The 27,915-nt window shown below is 36.6% G+C and overlaps 1 protein-coding gene and 1 pseudogene across 5 annotated transcripts in view; both read right to left on the bottom strand.

The window, feature by feature from the left end:
- The window catches only part of FERMT2 (FERM domain containing kindlin 2), a 127,265-nt gene that overhangs the window by 60,788 nt on the left and 38,562 nt on the right, over positions 1-27,915 (bottom strand). For all 5 annotated transcript variants that reach the window (XM_074213332.1, XM_074213333.1, XM_074213334.1 and 2 more), the window contains exon 4: positions 15,141-15,275. In XM_074213332.1, coding sequence (XP_074069433.1) covers positions 15,141-15,275 — 135 coding nt within the window. The remainder of the gene's footprint in view (positions 1-15,140; positions 15,276-27,915) is intronic.
- On the bottom strand, positions 75-14,480 carry LOC141506507 (jupiter microtubule associated homolog 2 pseudogene; annotated as a pseudogene).

The raw sequence follows: 27,915 nt of genomic DNA, 5'->3' as shown, positions 1-27,915 counted from the left end.
CTTTTTATGAAAACACAACAAAAATGATTAATTTGACTTTTTTTTAAAAAAGCAAGAAAATCAAATTAGCACATCAAAAATGAAAAAGGTGAATTCACTACCAATGAGGAGGAAATTAACATAATAATTCAAAACTATTTTACCCAGTGATATGCCAATAAATTTGACATTTAAAGAAATTGGATGAATATTTACAAAAATATAAATCTCCCAGATTAACAAATGAGGAAATAAAATGCTTAACCCCATCACAGAAAAAGAAATTGAACTTATATCAAATGAACCCCCTAAGAAAAAAATCTCCAGGGTCAGATGATTTACAAGTGATTTTTACCAAACATTTAAAGAACAATTAATTCCAAATCTATATAAAGCATTTGAAAAAAAGTAGGTGAAGGAATTCTGCCAAATTCCTTCTATGACACCAATAAGGTACCAATACCTAAACCAGGAAGAGTCAAAATAAAAAAAAATTACAGATTTCCCCAATGCAAAAACTTTAAATGGGGGCACCTAGGTGGATAGAGCACCAGCTCTGAAATCAGGAGGACCTCACTTCAAATCCAGTCTCAGACACTTAATAATTGCCTAGCTGTGTGACCTTGGGCAAGTCACTTAACCCCACTGCCTTGCTAAAAAAGAAATAAGGAAAGAAAGAAGGAAGGAAGGAAGGAAGGAAGGAAGGAAGGAAGGAAGGAAGGAAGGAAGGAAAGAAAGAAAGAAAGAAAGAAAGAAAGAAAGAAAGAAAGAAAGAAAGAAAGAAAGAAAGAAAGAGAAAAGAGTATGGCAGAAATTAGACAGAGAACAACACCTCACACTTTTTATTTTATAAAGGATAATACCATAAACCAATTAGGAGAAAAGAAAAATATATCTGTCAGATCTATGGAAGGGGAAGGAGCTTATGACCAAGAGATAAGAAACATTATATAATACAAAATGACTAATTTTGATAATTTAAAAGTTTTTACACAAGTAAAACCCAATGTAAATAAGATTAGAAGTTGGGAAACATTTTTTACAAGTGTTTCTGCAATTTTTTAGTGTTTCTGATAAGGGACTCATTTCTAAAATATATAGAGAATTGATCCAACTTTATAAGAATGCAAGTCATTCCCCAATTGACAACAGGTAGTTAGTTGTCAGATGAAGAAATTAAAGCTATCTATAGTCAAATGAAAAATGTTCTTAAATCATTATTGATTAAAGAAATGCAAAGTAAATCAAAACTCTCACCTCACAGTTACCTAACTGGCTAATCTGACAGAAAAGAAAAAAGATAAGCGTTGGAGAGAATACAGGAAAACTGGAACACCTCTGTTGGTGTTATTTAACTGTTCTAAACCATTCTGGAGACAATCTGGAATTTATCATAGCATACTATTTGATCCTGCAATAACATTACTAGGTACATATTCCAAAGAGATCATAAAAAAGAGAAAAAGACCCACAAGTACAAGAATATTTATAGGGGCGGCTAGGTGGCACAGTGGATAAAGCACTGGCCCTGGAGTCAGGAGTACCTGGGTTCAAATTCGTTCTCAGACACTTAATAATTACCTAGCTGTGTGGTCTTCGGCAAGCCACTTAACCCCATTTGCCTTGCAATATATACATACATACATACACACATACACACATATATATATATATATATTTTTTTTTTACAGCAGGTCTTTGTGCAGTAGCAAGAAATTGGAAATTGAAGGGATGCTCATCAGTTGGGGAATAGTTGAACAAATTATAGTATATGAAATGTGATAGAGTACTATTGTTCTGTAAATCATGAACAACTTCAGAAAAGCCTGGAAAGACCTATGTGAACTGAGTAGAACAAGGAGAACCTTGAACACATCAAGAGCAATATTGTATGAGGACCAAATACAGCTCCTCTCAAAATTTCATTGATCAAAGACAATTCTAAAGTATTTGTGAAGGAAAATACAATTCAGCCAGAGAAAAAACTATGGAATCTGAGTACAGACCAAAGTATTCATTAAAAACATTTGCTACCCAAGGATTTAGAAGTACTTGTGGGGAAAATAAGAGGGAGAGGAAATCTATGCTAGACTTTGCTTTCTTTTTTTCTTTTGTATCTAATTTACTCTTATTTTTTATGTTTTATTCTTTTATCTTTAATTTTCCCTTTATTAGCTATTATTATAATGCATCAAAATACATATTTTCTTTTTTTTTTAACTTTCTTGACATGACCTGTGTTTTCATTGTTTTCATTCAAGTACCACCCTCCAACTAAGAGGAAACTCCTTAAAAATAGAGATTAAGGTACTACAAACTCTAGCAAAGTATCTAGCAAAGTAAAGACACTTCTAATTTAATTAACTATAGTCTAAGTAATCTACTGGAACAGAGGTATGGGAGACACTGACTCAGGACTACCTAGTATAGAATGCCCTAATAAACATTCCAGTTTTATACCTGGACTATTTGTCTCAAACATAGTGATGTCATTTTGATCTTCTTTTACAACAACAAGAACCAACCATACCCATATCCTCTATATTCAATCTCTTCAATTAGATTCAACCCTTTATCTATCCTTTTTTTTAAATTTTGAATTTTTTACAATTTTTCCCCCTAATCTTGCTTCCCTCCCCCCGCAAACCCCCACAAAAGGCAGTCTGTTAGTCATTACATTATTTCCATGTTATACAATGAACTAAGTTGAATGTGATGAGAGAGAAATCATATCCTTAAGGAAGAAAATTAAGTATTGTGCTTGATTGTTGGACTAATGGAATGAGCAAGTCCATCAAAGTTGGTCATCATCCCCATGTTGCTGCTAGGGTGCACAATGTTACTCTGGTTCTGCTCATTTCACTCAGCATCAGTCCATGCAAATCTTTCCAGGCTTCAGTAAATTCCCATCCCTCCTGGCTTCTAATAGAACAATAGTGTTCCATGACATACATTTACCACATTTTATTAAGCCATTCCCCAATTGAAGGACATTCACTTAATTTCCAATTCTTTGCCACCATGAACAGAACTGCTATGAATATAATATACCCCCCCCCCAAAAAAATATAGACCCTCATGAGAAATAAAGTAAAGAGAAAAAGATGTATTTTGGTCTGTGTTCTGATACCATCAGCTCTGTCTTGGGTAAATCACATTCTTTTTTTATTTCTATTTATTTATTTATTTATTTTAGTTTCTGCAAGGCAATGGGATTAAGTGGCTTGCCCAAGGCCACACAGCTAGATAATTATTAAGTGTCTGAGTCTGGATCTGAACTCATGTACTCCTGACTCCAGGGCCAGTGCTCTATCCACTGCACCACCTAGCCGCCCTGAGATCACATTCTTTACATAAGTCCATCATAAAAGTTACTTCCATATTTTTCTACTATTACTGTTGCTGATTGAAATTCTCTCCATGCATCCCTCTCCACTACCATTTAATATATTTTCTCTCTCCTTTCACTCTATCTCTCTTCTAAAATGTGCTGTAGGGTAGCAGACTGATCATTGTCCCTGGGGTCAAGAGGACCCAAACCCACATACTAACCCTGAGACTCCACAACTACCCAGCCCCATGGTCCCAGACAGGCTACCCAATCCCAGACCCTTGCAAGAAGTAAAAAAGAAAATGTGTTATATCTGAATATTCTCTCCTATCTCCTCTATCACCCACATTCCCCACCTTCCCCCTTTCCCCCTTCTCTCCTTTTAACTCTGGATGTCTATATCCTAATGAGTGTATATGCTGATTCCTCGCTGAGCCATTTCTGATTAGAGTGAAGGTTCCCTCATTCCCCCCCTCGCCTTCCACCTTTCCATATCATTGCAAAAGTTCATTGTAAAAATAAATTTGTTATACAAAATATTCCACCTCTCCTTTCTCTTACTCCCAGTGTATATCCCTTTTATCTATTGACTCCATTTTTACAATATACTATATCTTCAAATTCAGCTCTCTCCTCTGCTTCATCTATAAAAGCTCCTTTTACCTGCTCTATAAAATGAGAAGGTTCATATGAGTATTATCAGTATCATTTTTCTATGCAGGAATACATGTAGTTCATCATTATTAAGTCTTTCATATTTTACCCTTCTCCTCCACTCTCTATGCTTCACCTAAGTCCTGTATTTGAAGGTCAAACTTTCTGTTCAGCTGTGGTCATTTCTACAGGAACATTTGAAATTCCCCTGGTTCACTGAAAGTCCATATTTTCCCCTGGAAGAGGATGTTCAGTTTTGCTGGGTAGTTGATTCTCGATTGTATTCCAAGCTCTTTTGCCTTCTGGAATATTATATTCCAAGCCCTATAAGCCCTTAATGTAGTTGCTGCTAAGTCCTGTGTGATCCTGACTGCAGCTCCATGATATTTGAATTGTGTCCTTCTGGCTGCTTAGAATATTTTCTCTTTGACTTGGGAGTTCTGGAACTTGGTTATAATATTACTGGGTTTTTTTTTTTTTTTGATTTCTTTCTCAGGGAGATCAGTGGATTCTCTCCATTTCTATTTTGCCCTCTGCTTCTAGGATATCAAGGCAATTTTCCTGTAGGATTCTTTATAAACGAGGTCAAGGCTCTTTCCTGATCATGACTTTCAGGGAGCCCAAGAATTTTAAAATTATCTTTCCTGAATCTGTTTTCCATATCAGTTGTTTTTTCAATGAGATGTTTCACATTTTCTTCTAATGTTGAAGTATTGTGCCTTGACTTCTCGCACAATCATCAGCTTCCTTTAGCTCCATTCTACATCTGAAGGATTTGTTTTCCTCAGAGTGCTTTCTTATCTCCTTTTCCATCTGACCAATTCTGCTTTTTAAAGCATTCTTCTCAGTAACGTTTTGAACTGTTTTATCCACTTAACCAATGCTAGTTTTTAACATGTTATTTTCTTCAGCATTTTTTTGGATCTCCATGACCAAGCTGCCTTTGTTTTTTTCCTGCATCTCTCATCTCTTTTCCCAATTTTTCTTTTATCTCCCTTCCTTGATTTTCAAAATCTTTTTTGAGCTCTGTCATAATCTTAGATAAACTTCCTTTTTTCTTGGAGTCTTTATATGTAGGAGCTTGTACTTCCTCATCTTCAGATTGAGTATTTTGACCCTTCTTGGGATCATAGACAAAGAATTTCTCAATGGCATTCCACTTTTTTTCTGTTTACTGATTTATTCAGCCTTTGCCTGGTTTTGGGGTGCTTCCTGAGCTTTTGAGTACTATTGGGACACTCAATTTGGGGAGTTTTTTTGGGACACCCCACTGGGACCTTTATTCCTCCAAGGTTTTATGTTCTCTTGCCTGTGCTTTGATATGTAGATGACCACAGGCACTGCCCTCTGCCCTGGAGCTGTGATAAGGATCCCTGCTCTCTTAGTATGGAAGGCCAAACTGCAACCTGGATCTGAGTATGGACAAATAGCAGAATCCTGTCCCAGGGAGACCAGAGAGATTTCGGCAGTCTCCCTGACCCTCTTATTGTCTGTGGGTTGTACTCTGGAAGAACAGGCTAGTTTCCCCAGATTCCTGCTGCAGGTTCTTGCCTCAGGGCTGCTCTGAGGCCGGTGCTCCTCATTCCACACTCATTCTGGTATAGCAGAGTTCTCTCATCTCCCCTTCAAGCTCTTCCCAGTGATCCCTGGACTGGGCTACGCTGAGCTGTGGCCAGGGCTTTTTTCCAACCTCTGGTCCTGGTGAAAGGCACCTTTCCTGTGGAACTTCTAAGTTATTTTGGACTGGGAAAATGTATCACTATGTTTTTGTGTGGGTTCTGCCCTTCTAAATTTTGCCTAGAGTCATAATTTGATGGCTTTTGGATTTTTTTTATGGAATTATAAATTTTATTGTTAGTCGGACTGAAGAAAATTTCAAGAAAATTGTAGGCCATTATTTCCACTTGAAAAACTCCTATTTATCCACTTGATATTATGCTACCAATCTAGTTAATTTCTAGATCTAATGATTCCAGTTTCACTAGGCAGAATATTGTAGAAATTTGCGACTCCGTTTATTCTTCAGTGTACCTCTGTAACTAAGGTTTCACATATGGTTTCAAAATCATCAGCAGTTTGTCAAGCTGGTATTTGAACAGTATTAAAATTGACTTTTTAAATATTGTCCAAAATGTTTATTTCAAAGAATTAAAAGTTCTCAGTGATTTGGTCTCCCCATCAACTGTTTACAGTAAAAAAAAAAAAGTCTTGGAAAAATATGAATAACCAAATTATCAAAAAGAAAATAGGTTAATAAGGCCTTTAAAAAAAGACTATAAGGCCCCATTCCTCTCGGTTAGGAAAGAATTGTGGTTTGTGAAAGTAGTTTGTTCACAATTAGTGAACTTCAGAGGCAGTCAAAGGCATTTAAGGCTTATGAGGGAGAATGGCAGGGAGATATTATTCACTTTAAAAATCAGTTAATAAAGGATCCAACTTTCATATATATGACAGACCTTTGGATTTAAAATCAGGCTAAGAATCTTCCAAATGACAGAAGCTACAGATGCTCTGGATGATCTGGTGGCAAAAATCTGCCATGGAGAATAGATCCATAAACAAGAGAAAATGAAAATTAACTAATAAGCACTTGCAGAGGTCAAATCAAGTGCAATAACATTTCAAGATGCATCTTAGTGAGTCTTTCCCAGACTGTTGTGGGAAAGAGATCAAAAAGCCTCATAGGATGTCTGAAGAACAATGCATCATGAAGGCAAACTTAAAAGGACACAAATAGATTTAACACCCGTTTTCTCAAATATTAGTAGTGCTCCCATAAAAGGTAAAGGTCCTGTATCACTATAATTTAAGGATTCTGAGGTGAATGATTAATTACTCTTCTGAAACACAAGTTGTATCCCTTTACCAGACAAGGATTCCCTCAGGCAGCTATTCAACACATCATTCACATGGGTTTTTAGTTCCCCAGTGACATTGTCAATGATTTCTGCTACAGGACCATCTCTAGATGAACATTTGCCCACCAAAACACAGATGTTCCTGGTACCTATAAAGATTTTACTCTTTCTTTGTGGTGGCAAAGAATTGGAAATCCAGTAAATGTCCTTCAATTGGGGAATGGCTTAGCAAACTGTGGTATATATATATATATACATATATGTATGTATATACACACACACACACACACACACACACACACACACACACACACACATATATATCAGAAGGGACAGGATTTCAGGGAAACTTGGAGGGATTTGCATGAACTGATGCTGAGTGAGATGAGCAGAACGAGAAAAACACTGTACACCCTAACAGCAACATGGGAGTAATACTCAACCCTGAAGGACTTGCTCATTCCATCAGGGCAACAATTGGGAACAATTTTGGACTGTCTGCAAAGGAGAGTGCCAGCTGTATCCAGATAAGGAGCTGTGGAGTTTGAACAAAGTGCAAGGACTATTCCCTTTAATTTAGAAAAAAACAGATAGCTTATTGTCTGATCTTGTTACCTCTTAGACTTCTCTTTAAGGATATGATTTCTCTCTCATCATACCCAATTTGGATCAAGGTACAACATGGAAACAAAGTAAAGACTGACAGAATGCTCTCTGTGGGGGGGGGGAGGGAAGCAAGATTGGGGGAAAATGTAAAACTCAAATAATATCTTTAATAAAAATAAATTTAAATTAAAAAAAAGATTTTACTCTTTCCCCATTTTCTTTCATTCTATTAAAGATTCTCTCATATCTGGAACTAATTCTCAGTTGCAAATCCAGAGAATTCCTTGCTCTGACAACATTTGTTTTCTCTATTTCCCTGAAAGGCTCTGTGATCCCTGGTCCTATGTAGCCCTTGATGTTTCTAAAAGACAAGTTTGAGCAGCGAGCTACATGAAAGTCTTCACATAAATCAATTCCTTGCCTCCCCGCCCCATCCCAACTTGTACTAATTAGAAACTATAAATCTTGACACCCTAAGAGTTTCTAGTCTGAAGATGATGGTATTAGTTTCCTTTAGTAGAAAGAGATGCTGGATTTGCCGCCCGGTGGGTTGAGGACTTTGTTGTGGGAACAAGGCCTGGGGCCCAACCTGGGCTCATGGTTGTCAATCGTGAGTTTAGACTCAGTTTCCTTGGCTTGTTCCTCCTTTCCTTTGTCACAGTTCTCATCATGTTCTTTGGAAGATGGTGTATTCTCTGTAGCTCTAAGTTGCAATTTTGTGTCTTCACCTTCATGTAAAACAAAATGATCCTTGGGCTTGTTTGGGTGTGCTAAGGGTGTGGTAATGGTGACTGGAGACCCAAAGATAACACTGGTCTTCCCACCAGGGGGATTCAAAGGAGATCGAGCCTGTACAAGAGTAGGTTCTTCAAAGATACCACTTCCTTCGCCTCCTGGAGGATTTGACCTTTTGGGTGTATTCTGAGGTTCCTCAGGTGCTCCAAAGAGATTAGATGCCATTCTATTTGGTCTATTTGAAGGAGTAACTTCTTCTGGAGTTCCCAAGAGATTGCTTGAGTTTCCTCCAGGGGGTTTCATTACCCTGGAGCTCGGCTTGCCGCCCTCGGTCTCCCACTCCTGGAACATGCTGGCAGCGGCTGCAGCCGGAGTGGCCGGAGTGGCGGCGGTGGCGTCCTTCTTGCCAGCTTTTGGATTTCTGGCAGGGAAGGAGTTTCTGGGAAATGCTACCCTCACCCTGCCATCTTAGTTCCGCCCACCTTTTTTCTATCCTAAGAGAAATGCAACTGTCAAAAGTTATCTTCTCTTATAGGGTTGTATACTATGTAATGTACTTTGCTTTTCCCCCCTTCTTGTTTACCTTTTTATACAGCTTAAGTCTTGTATTTGGAGCTTAAATTCTCTGTTAAGTTCTGGTCTTTTAAACCAGAAAACGTGCTCTATTTCATTTAACATACATCTTTTCCCCCGAATATGCTGAATTTTTGCAGAATAGTAAATTCTGGATTGTAATCAAAGGTTCTTTGCCCTTCAAAATATGATATTCTAGGTCCTCTGGTCCTTTCAATGTGGAAGCTGATAAGCAATGTACACAGGATTTTTTTCTCTTTTTTTTGCAGTTTGCAGAATTTTCTCCTTTGTGAGTTCCAGAATTTGGCTATGATAGTACTTGGAATTTTGATCCTGGGGTTTCTTTCTGGAGGGGTCCTCCTGTGTATTCCTTAAATTTTGTATTCTCTATCTAGCAGATTTGGAGAGTTTTCCCTAATAATTTCCTGAAATATATTTTCCAGGCTCTTTTTTGGATCTCAGTTTTCTAGTAGATCAATAATTCATAAATTCTCTTCTGGATCTATTTTCCAGATTGTTTGTTTTTTCCTAAGATACTTTATGTTTTCTTCACTTTTTTCAAACTTTTTAACTTTGATGTTTAACTTGCTATGTTATAGATTCATTAGTCTTTTGTCTAATTTTTATTAGTCAGCTTTCATATTTACTTTTTCAATTGGTTAATTTTACTTTTTGCGGAGTTGGTTGATTTAAATTTTGGATGAATTTCATTTCTTTTCCATTTGGTAGATTTGAGCTTTACACACACACACACACACACACACACAAACACACACACACGTTTTTGCAAGGCAATGGGGTTAAGTGGCTTGCCCAAGGCCACACAGCTAGGTAATTATTAAGTGCTTAAGGTCGCATTTGAACTCAGGTCTTCCTGACTCCACGGCCAGTAACCTATCCACTATGGTGGTTTATTTTTACTTTTAAAGGAGTTGATTTCTTTGGTCAATTTTTTATAATTTTCCTGCATGGCTCACATTTCTTTTTTCCCCTTTTTTTTCTTCCTCCCTTGATTTTTTGAGATTTCCCATGTTGGCAATTCTTCTCTGCTTTCTTCTTCTGAGGTGGCATTTTTATCTTTTCTACCATATTGTGAGTTTTTCAACCATGATGTATGCAGCTCCTCTCAGAAGTTCAGGGACCTAGGAGAACTGCTATGGACAATGCTATCCACATCCAGAAGAAGAAAAACAAAACCAAACCCCCCAAAATGCTATAGAATCTGAATGAACACCATGTTCACTTTTTAAAAATTTCTTTATGTTTTTCTTTCTTATCTCAAGGTTTTCTTTCTTTCCCCTTAATTCTAATTCTACATACAGAAAATGACTAATTGGTAAACATTTTAAACACAAACATATATGTACAAAATTCACCAGATTGTTTGCCACTGAGGGGAGGGGAGTGGAAGGAAAATATGTAACTTAAAATATGCATATACATACACATGTAGATGAATGTTGAAGAATTTTCAACTCCAACTAGATTATAAACTTCTTTAAGAACCATATTAGTCACAATTATTTGTCAACAATAAAAAAGAAACCAGTCTCTGTCTTCCAATTGTATTCTGTTGTAGTGAATTCCTTTCTGGTTTGCATGCACTATTCCTATGCATTTTTCTCCTTCAACTGACTTGAACAAAATAATTCCAAGAGTTACATAACAGTCATATAATATTTATCTTCTGTTATATAACATTTATCTTCTGTTCCTAAAATATACACTCTGGATTAGAATATAGTCACAGAAGGTGAGACCAGGTAGCAGTGAAGTGTAGGTATCCAGGTACAAAGAGATTGAAGGCCAAAGAAAAGGCTCTGGGCACTTATATTGTAACTGAGGACAGGTTCATATATTTAGAATTTGAACAGATAAAAGAGATTAACTAGTCCCCTCCTTTTTTGCTTGTTTGTTTTTAAGGGGAATGGAGTTAAGTGACTTGCTCAGGGTCACACAGTTACTATGTATCAAGGCTTCTGAGGCTGGATTTGGACTCAGGTCTTTCTGACCCCAGGGTCAGTGCTCTATCCAGTGAGCTACCTAGTCCCCCCTACCCTCATCCCCTTTTTAATTTGGTTTTCTTTTTCTTTTTGCAAGGGTTAAGTTACTTGCCCAATGACACACAGCTAAGTAATTATTAAGTGTGCTGCCCCCATCCCCCTTTTTTAGGTAATACATGTCCACTCATGTTTAATATAGTTACATATTAGTTAAATTGTGAAAAACACAAGAATACTGAACAAATGAACATAGTACACTTTGATCTGCATTCAGACTCCATAGATTTTTCTTTGATTGTAGATGGCATTTTCTGTCACAGGACACCAAAGTTTTTTGCTTGTACATAGGATAGAGAAATAAGAACTAGATTAGATTAGTCTTTGTGAAATCTATGATTCCTGGGGTGGCTAGGTGGTATAGTGAATAAAGCACTGGCCTCGGAGTCAGGAGGACCTGGGTTCAAATCCGATCTCAGACACTTAATAATTACCTAACTGTGTGGCCTTGGGCAAGCCACTTAACCCCATTTGCCTTGCAAAAACCTAATTAAAAAAACAAAAAAAATCTATGAATTCCTTCTCAGTGTAAAGTTTTTCTTAAAAAAATATTCTTTATTTTTATTTTTGTACAAATGATGTTTTTATAATTAATAAAATATTCTTGTTCAACAGTAAACATAATACCCCTGCCTCCCTCCCCAAATATAGACCCTCACGAGAAATAAAGTAAAGGAAAAAGAAAACAAAGTGCTTCATTCTGTGTTCCGACAACGCCCAGCTCTGTCTCAGGTAGATCACATTCTTTATCATAAGTCCATCACAGAAGTTATTTCCATATTTTTCAACCGTTGCTGCTGACAATTGCAACTCCCTCCATCCATACTCCCCACTACCATATAGTATATTTTCTCTCTCCTTTCACTCTGTCCCTCCTCCAAAACTTGCTGTGGGGTAGCCGAGTGCACAGTAGACCAATCACCAGTCCCTGGGTCAAGAGGCTTCAAGACCACATACCACTGCTGAGGCCCAGAAACCACCCACCCTGTGGTCCCAGACAGGCCACCCACTCTCAGACCCACGCAGGAAGTAAAAAAGAAAGTGTGTTATATCTGACTTTTCTCACCTATGATCTACCCTCTCCTCCATCACCCACATCCCCCCCATTCCTCCTGTCCCCCTTCTCTCCCCTTTACCCTATATGTCTATAGCCCATTGAAAGTATATGCTGTTTCCTCTCTGAGCCACCTCTGAGGAGAGCAAAGGTTCCCTCATTCCCCCTTGTTTTCCCCCCTCTCATATCATTGCAATAAAAAAAAAAATCTTATTATATGAAATATCTTAGCCTATTCCACCTCTTATTTTCCTTACTCCCAGCATATTTCCCTTTTAGTCAGACTCCATTTTGACAATATATATCTTCAGCTCTCTCCTATTCTTCATCTATATATGCTTCTTCTATCTACTTTATTAAATGAGGAGTTTTATATGAGTATCATCAATATTATTTTTCTGGGTAGGAATACATGCAGTTCATCATCATTAAGTCCCTCATATTTTACCCATCTCCTCTACTCTCTATACTTCACCTGAGTCCTGTATTTGAAGGTCAAACTTTCTATTCAGCTCTGGTTGTTTCAACATGAACAATTGAAATTACCCTGGTTCATTGAAAGTCCATCTTTTCCCCTGGAGAAGGATGTTCAGTTTTGCTGGGTAGGTTGATTCTCGGCTGCATTCTAAGCTCTTTTGCCTTTTGGAATATTATATTCCAAGCCCTATGAGCCCTTAATGTAGTTGCTGCTAAATCCTGTGCGATCCTGACTGCAGCTCGACGATACCTGAATTGTGTCCTTCTGGCTGCTTGGAATATTTTCTCTTTGACTTGGGAGTTCTAGAACTTGGCTATAATATTCTTGGGGGTTGTTTTTCTTGGATCTCTTTCTTGGGGAGATCAGTGGATTCTCTCCATTTCTATTTTGCCCTCTGCCTCTAGGATATCTGGATAATTTTCCTCTGAGAATTCTTTAAAAATGAGATCAAGGATCTTTTCCTGATCATGATTTTCAGGGAGCCCAATAATCTTTAAATCATCTTTCCTGAATCTGTTTTCCAGATCAGTTGTTTTTTCATGAGATGTTTCACATTTTCTTCTAATTTTTCATTCTTTTGGTATTGAAGTATTGTAAAAGTAAAGTCATCAGTTTCCTTTAGCTCCATTCTACATCTGAAGGATCTGTTTTCCTCAGAGAGCTTTCTTATCTCCTTTTCCATCTGACCAATTCTGCTTTTTAAAGCATTCTTCTCCTCAGTAACTTTTCGAACTGTTTTATCCATTTAACCTATGCTGGTTTTTAACATGGTATTTTCTTCAGCATTTTTTTGGATCTCCTTGACCAAGCTGCTGACTTCTTTTTCATGTTTTTCCTGAATCTCTCATCTCTTTTCCCAATTTTTCTTCTATCTCTCTTACTTGATTTTCAAAATCATTTTTGAGCTCTGTCATAATCTGAGCCCAATTTCTGTTGATATTTGTATTTCCACATCTTCAGATTGAGTATTTTGATACTTGTTGGGATCATTGACAATGTATTTCTCAATGGTGTTCCTCTTTTTTCTCCAGCCTTTGTCTGGTTTTGGAATGCTTCCTGAGCTTTTGAGTATTATTGGGACCCCCCCCCCCCCCCATAAGGATCACAATGTGTGAAGCTCTGTCTTCCCTCCTGGTCTGTGAATGACCACAAGTGCACCTGTCTGCCATGGGGCTGAGGTAGAGGGGAAGCCCTGTTCTATGGGGGCCTAGACTATGATCAGGATCTGAATGTGGTCAGAGCCCCAGAGTCCTGTTCCAGGTACAGAGAACAGACCCTGGAAGTCTCTCTCCACTCCCCTACCTTCTGTGGGCTGAGCACTCAAGGCTCAGTTGCTTGGGGCTCTGCCTGCTTCCTGCTGTTTCCTGGATCTGGGCTGCCAAGCAACTGCTGCTAGCTGAGTGCCCTGAGGGCTGGGCTTCATGTGCTCACTCTGGCAGAGGTCCCCTTCGCTGATCCTCCAATTTGTGCTCAGGGTGTAGGTTAGGAAACTGCCCCCGCTGCTGTGAGCCACAGCTCCCAGGTGCCCCGGGGCTGCCTCTGGGAGGCTGAAGTTTCTTTATTCTGGCAGGTTGCCCCTCTAACCCTGTGGAACAGAGCCTTTCCGCTATTTTTCAGGTTACCTTGGTCTGGAGAACTGTATCACTGCATCTTTCTGTGGTTCTGTCTCTCAAAAATTTAGTTAAGAGTCATAATTTTAAGATTTTTGAAATATTATGGAAAGAACACCTAGGAGAGGCTCTTCTCCTGTCACCATCTTGGCTCCAGCTCCCCCATCCCCCCTTTTAAATGAAGAAACCAAAGCACAGAAAATTTAAGTGATTTTTTTAGATGTCTATATTATTACCACTACTATCTGTATATTTTGAATATCACTTAGTAAAGTGTTCCCTTTCCCCACCCTACAGTGGATATTGAATAAATGTTTATAATACTGAGAATAAAAATAATCAATTAATTTTGTCTGGTTTCCCACAAATTTATAATACTTAGGCAATAAGCATCTGCTGACATTTCTTGGAACATAAGTTAAAACTAAGCCTAAGGGGAAAATCAAACAGATGAACTTAAAAATTTAATAATTCTAATATTAATAGCATGCTAATTTTTTTTTTTTTTTAGTTTTTGCAAGGCAATGAGTTTAAGTGACTTGCCCAAGGTCACACAGCTAGGTAATTATTAAGTGTCTGAGGCCGGATTTGAACCCAGGTACTCCTGACTCCAGGGCCAGTGTTTGATCCACTGCGCCACTTAGCCACCTCCTAACATGCTAATTTTTAAAAGAATAAACGTGTCTTGAATAATTCAGGCATTTGCTATAAACAAAAATATTCAGTATTACAGTAATGTTTTTCATCTAGATTAGTGAAAACAGAAAAGAATGAGCAAGACTAAGAGGATTTTTTAAAAAACATCAGTGAAGGGGCGGCTAAGGTGGCGCAGTGGATCAAGCACTGGCCCCTGGAGTCAGGAGTACCTGGGTTCAAATCCGGTCTCAGACACTTAATAATTACCTAGCTGTGTGGCCTTGGGCAAGACACTTAACCCCATTTGCCTTGCAAAAAAAAAAAAAAAAAACTAAAAAAAAATATCAATGAAAATTGTATGCTGCTGAAAAGTTTTAGTTATTTTAAGGCTAATAACATTCTTCAAGCATGCATCATACTTTTTATCATTTTAATATTAAAAATAGCATGTACTAAGAAAGAAAAAAAAAAACAAAACTTAACCAATGGAATGAAATGAAATAAGATGGACTCAGAAATACCACAAAGGCAGTTCTATAACTTTCACTTCTCCCTCAAATTCTTACCTGTTCCAGGAGTTATTAGTGGTCCCTCTAATTCAAGTGCCTCATCTTCAGATTGGTCATCTTGTTTTTTCTTTTTTTTCTTTGTTGGATCTCTGGGTTTTTTCAAGAGAGAGAGTTCTTCAGGATGTCTGATATCTAGTAAAGAAAAAAAAATTAAAATTAAACTTCTTCACTAGGACAAGAAAATGTTTATACATTTAGGTGTTTAATAACATTAACTGTTATTAGTCTGCTTCAAGACAAGAAAATTTTTCCCTTAAAAAGTTATGCAAAATTTCCTATTTTCTGCAAACACTTTTATCAAATCATGTGTTAAAAAAATTAGTTAACAGAGGTATCAATTTGAATTGGTAGGAGTTCTAGGTTTTAGAATTCTGTTTAAATTAAATAAATACCTATTTTATCTTATCCATATCCATCTTTTAATGAGAGGCAGAAAGAAAGGGAAATAAAAAGATCTGAATAAAGAGAATTCTTGGTGAGTGGTAGCAAAGGTTTTTGTGAAAGTATAGGTGAGGGGGCGGCTAGGTGGTGTAGTGGATAAAGCACTGGCCCTGGACTCAGGAGTACCTGGGTTCAAATCCGGTCTCAGACACTTAATAATTACCTAGCTGTGTGGCCTTGGGCAAGCCACTTAACCCCATTTGCCTTGCAAAAAAAAAAAAAAGAAAGTATAGGTGAGAAGTAGCTAGGTGGTGCAATAGATAGAGAATCAGCCCTGGAGTCAGGAGGACCTGTGACAATCTCCGAGCTGTGTGACCTTGGTTGCCCACTTAATCCACCTGGTTGTCTGTTAACCCCATTGCCTTGCAAAAACAACAACAACAAAAAAGTATAGGTGAGTCTGGCATTTCAGCATTTGTGATAAATCTGTAATGTTCTATAGAATTCCTATCACCAGCTGCCTGGTATATATCTCAAACACCATATGGCCAAACTAGAACTCATTAATTGTCCCCTTAAACTCATACTTCTAAACTGGTTTCCATTGAAGGCATTACAGTTCTTCTAAGCTCTCAAGTTTGTAACTTTGGCTACAACTTAATTGCCTCTAGAACTGAATTTAAACTCCTTTTTTCAGTTTTAAAAACTTTCTCAAACTGATTCCACCCTATGTCCATCACTCATGGACATTATACTCCCTAATATACTGAGATCCAACCAAACTGGCCTCTGTAGTCCTCATACATGGTATTCCAACTCTGATTTCTATCTCTTTGCAAAGACTGTCTCCTATGCTTTCCTTTTTGCCTCTACCTCAAAGAATCCCTCTCCTTTTCTAACATATATCCCAAATATTACCTTTCACATGAAGTCTTTCCTGATCCCCCAACTAAGTGACTCTTCCCTACCAACTACCTTATCTTTTTTATATTTCTATTTGTTCTGTAAAGTCTTCACACATATATATTAATATATGTACTTGTGGTCTCTCTCATTGGAACACAATGAGCTAGGTGGCACAGTAGCCGGTAGCACTGGTAGCACACCGGCCTGGAGTCAGGAGGACCTGAGTCCCAATCCAGCCTCAGACACAATAATTACCTAGCTGTATGACCTTGGGCAAGTCACTTTAACCCCACTGCCTTGTGGATAAAAAGAAAAATAAAAAAAGAACATAATGAGGGATGATTTAAAAATGGGAATGATTTCATTCTTTATAAACCCAGTACAAAACAGAAAAGGGCACACAGTAGGCACTTAATAAATGCTAGCTTGTTGGGAGAAAGGGACTCTGGTATAGTTGATAAACCTGATTTGGAGTTGGGAGGCCCAGGTTTGAAATCCCAACTTCCTAGCTGGATGATCAAATACAATTAACCATTTAGAAATTAAATTTCCTTATCTGTAAAGCTGACATAATATTTATTTGCCCTACCTGTCTCACAGGTTTGTTATAAAGTACCTTTTATAAGCACTTCAAAGCACTAGGTAAATATAAGTTAACATCATTAGACAAATTTCAGAGGGTTTGATACAAATTGACAAATCCACTCAATGGTAAAATCACTCATCTAGGAAAAGAAGATAGTTCTACAATCACCATCCAGGCCAATCCTCTCATTTACAGTAAGAAAACTTGAGGTTAAATGACTTGCCCATGTCACACAGATAGGCAAGTAGTTTACATAGTGTGCAGATCCTGGAGTCAGGAACACACATCTTCCTGAGTTCAAATCTAGCCCCAGATACTTAAATAGCTATGTGACCCTGGACAAGTCACAAGAAACAGTTTGCCTCAATTTCTTCATCTGTAAAATGAGTTGGAGCAGGAAATGGTAAAGCACTTTGGGAAGAAACATACAGATAAATACAAAGGTTTGATTGGTTGTTAAATTAAGAGATACAGCTGAAGGATACATCAATTGCAGGAAAAGTGGTACCAGAATTTTGCATTGAAGGAAACTGAGGATTTTAAGATGTGAAGTTGATGAAGAAGGGCACCCTAGGCATCCCCTAGGCATGAGGGAAAAGCCTGGTAGAATGATATAGAGGCAAGATAGAATACCACACAAAGGAATTAGATCACAGGTCAGTTAACATGAGATAGAGTAATGAGCTACACTAATATGTGATCAATGTATAAAAAGAAGTGGAGTAAGATAAGAAAGATGAAGAACTTTCAGTGCCAAATAACAAGTTTGTTTTTTATCTTATAGGTTATAGAACACCAATGAGGCTTCTTGAGTAGAAAAATGACATGATTAGACTTGTGCTTTACAAATATCATTTTGACACCTATATGTAAGAATTTAAGGCGGAGAATATAATTAGGTTATTAAAAGAACCTAGGGAAAAGGTGATCCAGATCTGAACTGGGATGGTGGCTATCTGAATGGTATGGGAATAGCTAAGAATCACAAACAAAAAAAAAATCTTAGGCTTTGATGGATTGGTAAATAAAGGAGAATTAAAAAGATAGGAGAAGAACTAGACATAGATGTCTGGAGTTGGTAAAGAAACAAAGGCAGAGAAATGAGTATAGAGCATTTCAGTTATAGATTATTAAAGTTTGTTACTTTTATTTCTATACCATTTTTGTGAGATGGCGGTATGGAAGAAGAAAGACAAAACAAGATTAAAAGATTATGAAGGGTAATTAAAAATAATTAAAACAATTAAAAAATAAAAAATACATAATAGTATGGCAGAGTGGATACTTGAAATTTAGGAAGATTTAGGCCCAAATCCCACCTCTGACATAAACTGATTGTGTAAAATTGGGCAAACAGCTTAACTTTTCTGCTCTAGGCAATACTCTTAAGATTAGAATTTACAGACAATATGTCAAGCTGCATTGGTACAGGGAGATTCTTCACCATAATAATAATAAAAATTATAGATCTAATCATTAAATATAAAACACTGAATATAAAAAGTATAAGCTTATTTACAAAATTAGGGAAGACTAAAAAATAAAATCTCAAAACGTTGTTTATTGAAAAAATACTTAAAATACAAATATTCCTAAAGTTAATTTAGTTAACAATTTTATTTTTATAGAATCTATATGACAGGTAATAGTCTAAGAGTTTTACATGAGTTTCATTTGGTTCACACAACCCTGAAAAGAAGGTGCCATCATTATTCCAATTTTAGAGTTGAGGACACTGAGGCTTAATTAGGTGATTATTAAGTTATTAAGTGTTTCATCCAAACTTTCTGGAGAGAAATTTGAAATTACGCCTGAAGGGCAACAAAAATGTGCATATCCTTTGATCCAGCAATACCACTACTATGTCTAAACCCTGAAGAGATGATAAAAAAGGGTAAAAACATCACTTGTACAAAAATATTCATAGCAGCCCTGTTTGTGGTGGCAAAGAAATGGAAATTAGGTAAATGTCCTTCAACTGGGGAACAGCTTAGCAAACTGTGGTATATGTATGTAATGGAACACTATTGTTCTACTAGAAACCAGGAGGGATGGGAATTCAGGGAAGCCTGGAGGGATCTGCATGAACTGATGCTGAGTGAGATGAGCAGAACCAGAAAAACACTGCACACCCTAACAGCAACATGGGGGTGATGATCAACCTTGATGGACTCACTCATTCCATCAGTGCATCAATCAGGGACAATTTGGGGCTCTCTGCAATGGAGAATACCATCTGTATCCAGAGAAACAACTGTGGAGTTTGAACAAAAACCAAGAACTGTAACATTGAATTTAGGGGAAAAAAAACTGATATCTTATTGTCTGATCTTGCTATCTCTTATACTTTATGTTTCTTCCTTAAGGATATTTCTCTCTCATCACACTCAATTTGGATCAATGTATACCACTGAAACAATGTAACGACTGACAAATTATGTTCTGTGGGGGGTGGGCAGAGGGAAGTAAGATTAGGGGAAAAATTGTAAAACTCAAAATAAATAAAATCTTTAATAAAAAAAGTTATAAAGTGTTTTAGGCAAGATTTAAACTCAGGGTCACTCTACGCATTGTACCAACAATTTATCATAAAATCATCATCATCTTCATCAATTCTTATTATATTCCTCTTCTTTTTTACTCCTTTCTCTTCTTCCTTCTATTTTTTTTTTTTTTTTTTTGGTTTTTGCAAGGCAGTGGTATTAAGTGACTTGCCCTAGGTTACACTGCTAGGTATTAAGTTTCTGAATCCAAATCTGAACTCAGGTCTTCCTGACTCCAGGGCTGGTGCTCTATCTACTGTGCCACCTAGCTGCCCCTCTTCCTTCCTTTTGAAATTATTATTAAAATTTAGGGGACAGGGGCGGCTAGGTGGCACAGTGGATAGATAAAAGGAGAGAGAGAGATTAGAACAAATGAAATTGTGGAGGAATAGAATGGAAGTACAGCTAGTAATAGCAACTGTGGGACAAATACTGAAGCACCTTCTCTGGTGAACTTATGATAAAGAAAGCAACTCACCCCAGAGACAGAGCCACTGGAATCTGAACACACACACTGAAGTACATTTTTTTTTCTCTCTATTTTTGAGGTTTCTTAACTTCTTGGGGGCAGGGAGAGAGGTTTATGTTTACTCTTACAACACATTCAATTTACATCAATGTATAGCATGGAAACAGTGTAAAGACTATCAGACAACCTTCTGGGGGGAGGGAAGGGGGGAAATTGTAAAATTCAAAACCTTTCAAAAAATGATAAGTAGATACTACTATTGTATTTAATTGGAAAACAAATAAAATGTCAAGAAAAAAGATTAAAAATAAATGTAATTCTACTTACAGAAAAGAGGTAGAATAGATTAAAGATATCTGGTATTCAGGTTTTTGTTATTTAGATTTATTCAGGTTTTTTTGAAAGAGAAAACAGATAAACCACTATCAAAAAATGAAAAAAGTGAACAAATATATATGAAATAGATGCATACATATTAAACAAGCCAGAAACTATGCTCCCAAAGTGGGGGAAAAATACTCAAGTTCAGAGGGATATACAGTTGAGTTCTCTAAGACATTTAAAAACTGTTTGGGGAAAAAAAGGAAAATAAAAAATAGGAAATAAAAATTCCTAAGGTCTTCATGCCTAAACCAAGAAAAATAAGAGCAAGAAAGCTTCAAACTTAATAAATATTGACACAATTTGAATAAAATATTCAGCAAAGGAGGCTATAGATTGCAAAGATAATATATATTGATCAGATTAGACTTATACCAGTACTGAAAGAATGGTTCAATATTAAGAAAATTATAATCATAAGTGACCACATTAACAAGAGCAAATATCAGGTAATTTTATTATTAGAAGCAGAAAAAACTTTTGACAAAATACAAGTCATCCATACTGAACACCTATTTTTAAAACAAGCAAACATATTCTATATAATGGAGTAATTAGAGGCCTTTCCAAGAAAGGAAGGCTATCAATTACTTTTCAATTGGGTGCTAGATGTGTTGACCCATAGCAATAAAACAAGAAAAATCCAGAATAAGCATAGACAAAGAAAACAAAAACATTTTTTGAAGATATGTAATGTTGACACAGCAAACCCTAAAGAGTCAACAACAAAAACTAATTGAACTAACTTTAGTAAGTGTAGGATATAAAATTAACTCATAATTCATCAGCATTTCCATATATTGTCAACAAAACTCAGCAAGAAAAGACAAAGAAAGAAATTACATCTAAAACTATTACTGAATATAAAAAAATATCTGGGAGTCTGTCAAGACAAACACATGGCTTGTATGTGAGAAGGTCTTGGTATGGGACAGGTCTTTATTTACAATGATTCCTAGACAACAACTCTGAGGCTAATCCTGTGTTCAGTAGCCTACAAAGAACAGAACTAGATTATCAAAAGTTCTCTTTTGTGGTCAATGAAGGGGTTTTTCTGAAATCTACAACTTATTTAGCAGTCATTCTTGTAAAAATTGGAAAGGGTTAGAATATGATGTTCCAGAAGTCAAAGAAGAAAGGTTAATAGTCATGAATAACTTGACTTGAAAAAAAATGAGTATAACTCTATAGGGCAAAAAACTGAACTTAAATGAAACAGATTTCCAAACATTCCTGATGAAAATAGCAGACTGGTATAGAAACTGTGAAGTTCAAATACATAAGTTGAGAAAAACAATGATAAAGGACTAGGTGTCCCTCTGAACCATATTAGCAGGAATTGCAATGAGAAAATATTATGAAGAGAAATCCTGGGAACAGTTTTTTATCTGTTGGAAGAGTTTTTAAAAATGAAAAGGGAAAGAGTAGTTACACTAGGGAGAGGAAAGTGAAAAGAAGGCTAGGAAAAATCATCTCCTAATTGGGGCACAGAAATAGTTTACAGAAATAAGAAAGTCAGAATAATTGACACTTGAAATTCACTTTCATTTGAAGTAGTTAAAGGAGGGAATCTACATGCACATACAGTGGAGTACAAAAATAAATTTCATTAAAACAAACTGTAAGAATGTACAAAAATATTTACAATTCTATTTATAAATTTGTACATTGAAAACAATATTGCAAGGGCAAACTACTTCGAAAGACATGAAAATTCTTATCACCTATTATTCCAGAGGACTACTTCCCAACTCCAGAGAGATGACATACTCAAAAGTACAGAATGAAGAACATTTGTGTGTGTGTGTGTGTGTGTGTGTGTGTGTATTTATATTTTTTTTCTTTCAGACATGGGCAATGCAGACATCTGTTTTGAATTACTATAGATGTTTCTAACATGTAAACCAGCTATCTAAACTCCCAAATAATTTACCAAAACAATGTCTTTTCATACACCCAACAGACGGAAATAATTCAATTGTGAGAGTAGCTCTATATATGATAACAAAGAACAACTGTTATTTCTATACTATCTTACAAGTGTGCAAAATGCTTTGCATATGACCTGAGTGACTTTAGGCTAGTTACTTATCTCTGATCAAATTATTTAACTCTGGGAGAACTGTGTTTTTTTTGGGGGGGGGTAATTGATAATGCCGTAAAATATAAAAAATGTCACTGAAACATTTTTTTAAAATGCATAGAAAAGACAAGAAAAAAATTCAGAAAGGGTCACAAACGTATTGGTACTAAATTGATAAATTTAATGTTAGATTCACTGTTTCATAATCCTTTTTTTTCTAGGAAGAAAACTAGCCTTCCCCTCAAAAAAGTCCATTTTTGAATCCAAAAAGAAAAAAATTTGACTTTTGAATACATTTATGTTGCTAATTGAGATCTTTGATTAACAATAACCAAAAAATACACAGAAGAAAATAAGAAACAATATCACAAAATACAATTAAGAGTTTTTTTTATACAAGTATACAAGTCTCTCAAAACCTAAGATTTTTTAAAGAATAGCAATTCTATATTACAAAGCAGTAATCATCAAAATATCTACTACTAGCTAAGAAATAGAACAGTTGATCAATGAAACAGATTAGGTACACAATAAACAGAAATAAATGACCATAGTCAATCATAACAAACCCAAAGATCCAAGTAAATGGGCAAAACTTGCCAGGAAAAAATACTGCTGGGAAAACTGAAAAGCAGTTTGGCAGAAACTCAGCATAGACCAACATCTCACATGATACAGCAAGATATCATAAGCAATTTAGGAGTATAGAAAAATTTCCTTTCCTTTTCCATATATCTTGAATGTAAAGAATTTATGACAAAATAAGAGATAAAGAGGATCATGTGAAGTAAAATGGATAACATAAAATTATTCTTTTTGCAACATTCATTTTTGATGTGTGTTCCATTTGTTTACACTGTTGTAGTCATTTTGTATAGTTTTTGACTCTGCTTCATTGAATCAGGTCTTATTAACATGCTAACATGTTAACATGCTTTTTTACATTTTTTACACTCATTATTTCTTACAGTTGTTATATTTCAAAGTCATCACTTGAATGAGCAAGCCAAAAGTAAAAAAATTAAAAGACTTTTTTACAAACAAAATTAGAAGGCTGTCAAAATTAGAAGGAAAGCAGGATGCTGGGAAAACATTTAAAAATTTGTCTAATAAAAGTTTCATTGCTCAAATATGTAAGGAACAGGGGCAAATTTATAAAAATACCCAAGCAGTTTACAGACAGAGTAATCAAAGTTTTCTATAGTCACATGAAAAAAGTGCTCCAAATCACTTATGATTAGAAAAATCCAAATTAAAATAACTCTGAGATATCACTCACACCTATCAAATTGGATAACATAACAGAAAATGGAATTGACAAATGCTGAAGGGGACGTGGAAAACTTGGAACACTATTATGCTGCTGGAAGAGTTGTAAATTGATTCAGCCATTCTGGAGAACAATTAGGAATTATGCCCAATGGGCTAAAAAACCCCTACTTATCTTTGACCTAGCAAATTTTTTTGACCACTATGTCTTGAGATCAAACAAAAGGGAAAAGGGCTAGTTTGTACAAAAATCTTTAGAGGAGGGGCAGCTAGGTGGAGCACCAGTCCTAGAGTCAGGAGGACCTAAGTTCAAATTTGGCCTCACATACTTAATAATTGCCTAGTTGTGTGACCACAGGCAAGTCACTTAACTCCATTACCTTAAATAAATAAAACTTAAAAAAAATCTTTAGAGGAGCTCTTTTTGTGATGGCAAAGAAATGGAAAAATGAAGAGATGGACCATTACTTAGGAAACAATGGAATAGTATTACATTATAAGAAATGATGAACAAGATATTTTTAGGAAAACCTGGTAGACTTATATGAACTAAAGCAAAATGAAGTGAGCAGAAAGAACCAGAACACTATGCAGAACCAGAATATTTTAACAATGATTAACTGTAAAAGACTTTGTCATTCTACATCCAAGACAATTCTAAAAGATTCATGATGAAATATATTAACTACTTTCAGAGAGAGTACTCATGAACTCTAAGTACAGATTGAAGCAACCCACTTTTCTTATCTTTTTTTCTATTTTTTTTGGGGGGTGGGACTTCTTTTTCCAACAAGCCTAATAACTAAATATGTCTCGCAAGACTTCAAACACATAATTGATATCATATTGCTTGTCTTCTCAATGGATGGGGCAAAGAAAGAATATGAAATTCAAAAATTTTTGAAGTGTTTAAAAAATTTTAAAGAATAAAAAAATAAAGACTAGTAATTTGCAATATACACTGTTAAATATATGTCTCCTGTCTGAAAGCAAATAAATGTATAACTGTACATGGATTACTAAGTAAGATTGTTCCCTGAGTCAATGGTGGTTGGTCAAGATAAAAATTACTATTCTCTTTACCAATTCACTAATTAAAATTCACGTATTATAGACTTCCAGCCAAGATGGCAGAGAGAAGACAGGCACAGTTCTAAAGTCTCCTGATCTTTCCCCATCTATCACATGAAATAAACCTCTTAACAGAAATCCGATCCACAAAACCCAGAAAGGGTTTTGAACATCTACCTCAGGATTTGTCTCCTGCAGCACCATTGGCCGAGTTTTGGGTAGGTAAATCTGGGCTCAGAGGATCAGCCCCAGATTAGCAGCTGAATTGGAGCCAGGGAGCCTGAGAGGCCTGAGAACTGCTGGATGAGCAATGGGGCTAGACAGCAGGGGCTTGAGTCAACTAGGGAGCAGAGGCACTGGTGTTGGTGCTGTCCCTCTGGAGCTTGCCGACAGGGCTGGGGGGAGAGTTCTGGGAGAGCTGCGGACACCATCCCTGGGATCCTCTGGTCTGAGGAACTCTGAGTCCACACCTCCATTGCAGCTGAGGCCTCTTCCAGGAACAACAATTACAGATTACTTCTGCCTCAGGCACAGGTGTGTGAGCAGAAGAACCTGCCCAGATGACAATAGAGAGAGAGGAATGACCTCAGGCCAGGGTAAAGGGCACCACAGATTGAAGGCAAAAAAATTCAATAGTTCCAACTCCTCCCTTCAAGCAATGGGACAAGGCCTCAATCAAGGTCACAGACACTCCAGAGACAGCAACCAGCACCTCCAACTGGCCAGCCAGAGAAATTGCATTCAGTGAGTAAAGCCTCTAGCAATCCCAAGCCCCTGTGAACCAGCCCCTCCCCAACTCAAGGTCTTAGCAAAATGAAGAGGGGTCAGCGGAAAGGTGGAGCCATAGAAAAATTCTTGAAAGGAAAAGACACTAACTCAGAGAAACCTGGAACCTCTGAGGAGAATACAATCTGGTCTCCAGCACAGAAAGACTTCCGTGAAGAAATAAGGAAGGAGTTTAAAAATCAATTGGAAAATTTGGGAGAGACAATTAATACCTTGCATCAAGAAAACAAATCCTTAGAAAATACAATTGGACAAATACAAAAGGAGACTAAATCTCTCAGATCCTCAATTGGACAAATACAAAATGAGAATAAATCTCTCACATCATCAATTGGACAAATACAAAATGAGAATAATTCTCTCAGATCCTCAACTGGGGAAATGCAAAAAAGAAAATAATTCTCTCAAAACTTCAATTGGTCAAATGGAAAGGTCTTTCAAAAGTAGAATTGACCAATTGGAAAAGGAGTTGCAAAAGGTTAAGAAAACTCCTCCCTAAAAAAAAGAATGGAGTCTACAGAAACTAATGACTCCATGAGACAGCAAGAGCCAGTTAAACAAAATCAAAAAATAGAAAAAATAGAAGAAAATGTAAAATACCTCATCAACAAAACCACTGACCTCAAGAATAGATCAAGGAGGGACAACCTGAGAATTACTGGACTTCCTGAAAACATTGATGAGGAAAAAAAAACCCCTGAACTTAATATTACAGGATCTAGTGATGGAAAACTGCCCTGATATCATGGAACCAGAGGGCAAAGTAGTTATTGAAAATACATCGATCCCCTCCAGAAAAAAGATCCTAAAATGAAAATACCAAGAAATGTTGTGGCCAAATTCCTGAACTATCAGATAAAAGAGAAAATCCTGCAAGAAGCCAGAAAGAAACAATTTAAATATCAAGGAGCCACAGTAAGGATCACGCAGGACCTGGCTGCATCCACATTAAGGGATCGAAGGGCCTAAAACGAGATATTTTGAAGAGCAAGGGAGCTTGGAATGCAGCCAAGAATCCACTATCCCACAAAGCTGAGCCTTCTCTTCCAGGGAAAAAGATGGACATTTAACTAAATGGAAGAATTCCAAAAATTCCTGATGAAAATACCAAAGCTAAATAGAAAATCTGGACATCAAACAGGAGGTCCAAGAGACACATGAAAAGGTAAAAATAAAAAAAAGGTGGGGTGCTAAAAGGAAAAAAAAACTACTATCCAATAAGTTGAAACTGGCTATATCCCAGCATGGGGAAAAAGATTCTCATAACTCTTGAGAACTATAACTCTAACAGAGAGAATATACCTAGCCAGAAATGATGGACATTCATGATCTATCCATGAGACTGCTATCTAATGGGATGTAACTGGCTTTAACCCCACTTGGGAGAAAGACTCTAAAAACTCTCAAAAATTTTAACTCCATTAGATAGAATGTAATTAGCTAGAAGTGACAGATAGTCAGAATTTTCAGTGACTCAGATAGAATGATTAAAAAAAAAACTACTTCCTTAAAAAGGGGGGACAGGAAAGAGACAGGAGGAGGAGGGGATTGAATGGGGTAAATCTCATTACACTAAGAGGTACAAAATACCTATGGTAACAGAAGAGAAGAAGGGAGGAGATGAGAAACACCTGAATTTTCTTTTCATCAGACTTGGCTTAAAGTCAACCTACACATACTCAGTTAACTTATAAAACATCTGACCTTTCAAGTATTAAAAGGGGAAAAGGGAAGGGGGGGATGGAGAGAGGGAAGGGGAATGGGGAAAAAAGGGGAACTAACAAAAGGATGGAAAGGGAAAAGGGAAAAAAGCAAAGGGGAAAGAAAGGAAAGGGGGTGATATAGGAGGGCAAACACACGGAAGGGGGTGGTATTCAGAAAGAAAACATGGGGGGAATATGGATAAGGGGGGAAGGGGGGAAATACAAACAGAGGGAAGATAGCACGGAGGGCAATAAAGAATTAGTAATCATAACTTTGAATGTTAATGGGATGAACCCTCCCTTAAAATGTTAAGGGAATAGCAGAGTGGATTAAAACCAAGAATCCTACAATATGCTGCTTACAAGAAACTGATTTGAAGCAGAGAGATACATAGAGTAAAGGTAAAAGGTTGGAGCAAAATATATTTTGCTTCAGCTGAAGTGAAAAAAGCAGGGGTAGCAATCTTTATCTCAGACAAAGCAGCAGCAAAAATAGATAGTGTTAAAAGAGATAAGGAAGGAAACTTTATCCTCCTAAAAGGTACCATAGACAATAAAGTGATTTCAATACTGAATATACATGCATCCAGTGGG

This window comes from Macrotis lagotis, chromosome 1 (genome assembly GCF_037893015.1).
Source record: "Macrotis lagotis isolate mMagLag1 chromosome 1, bilby.v1.9.chrom.fasta, whole genome shotgun sequence".
Taxonomy (NCBI): Eukaryota; Metazoa; Chordata; class Mammalia; order Peramelemorphia; family Peramelidae; genus Macrotis; species Macrotis lagotis.
This window is presented reverse-complemented; position numbering and strand designations above follow the sequence as displayed.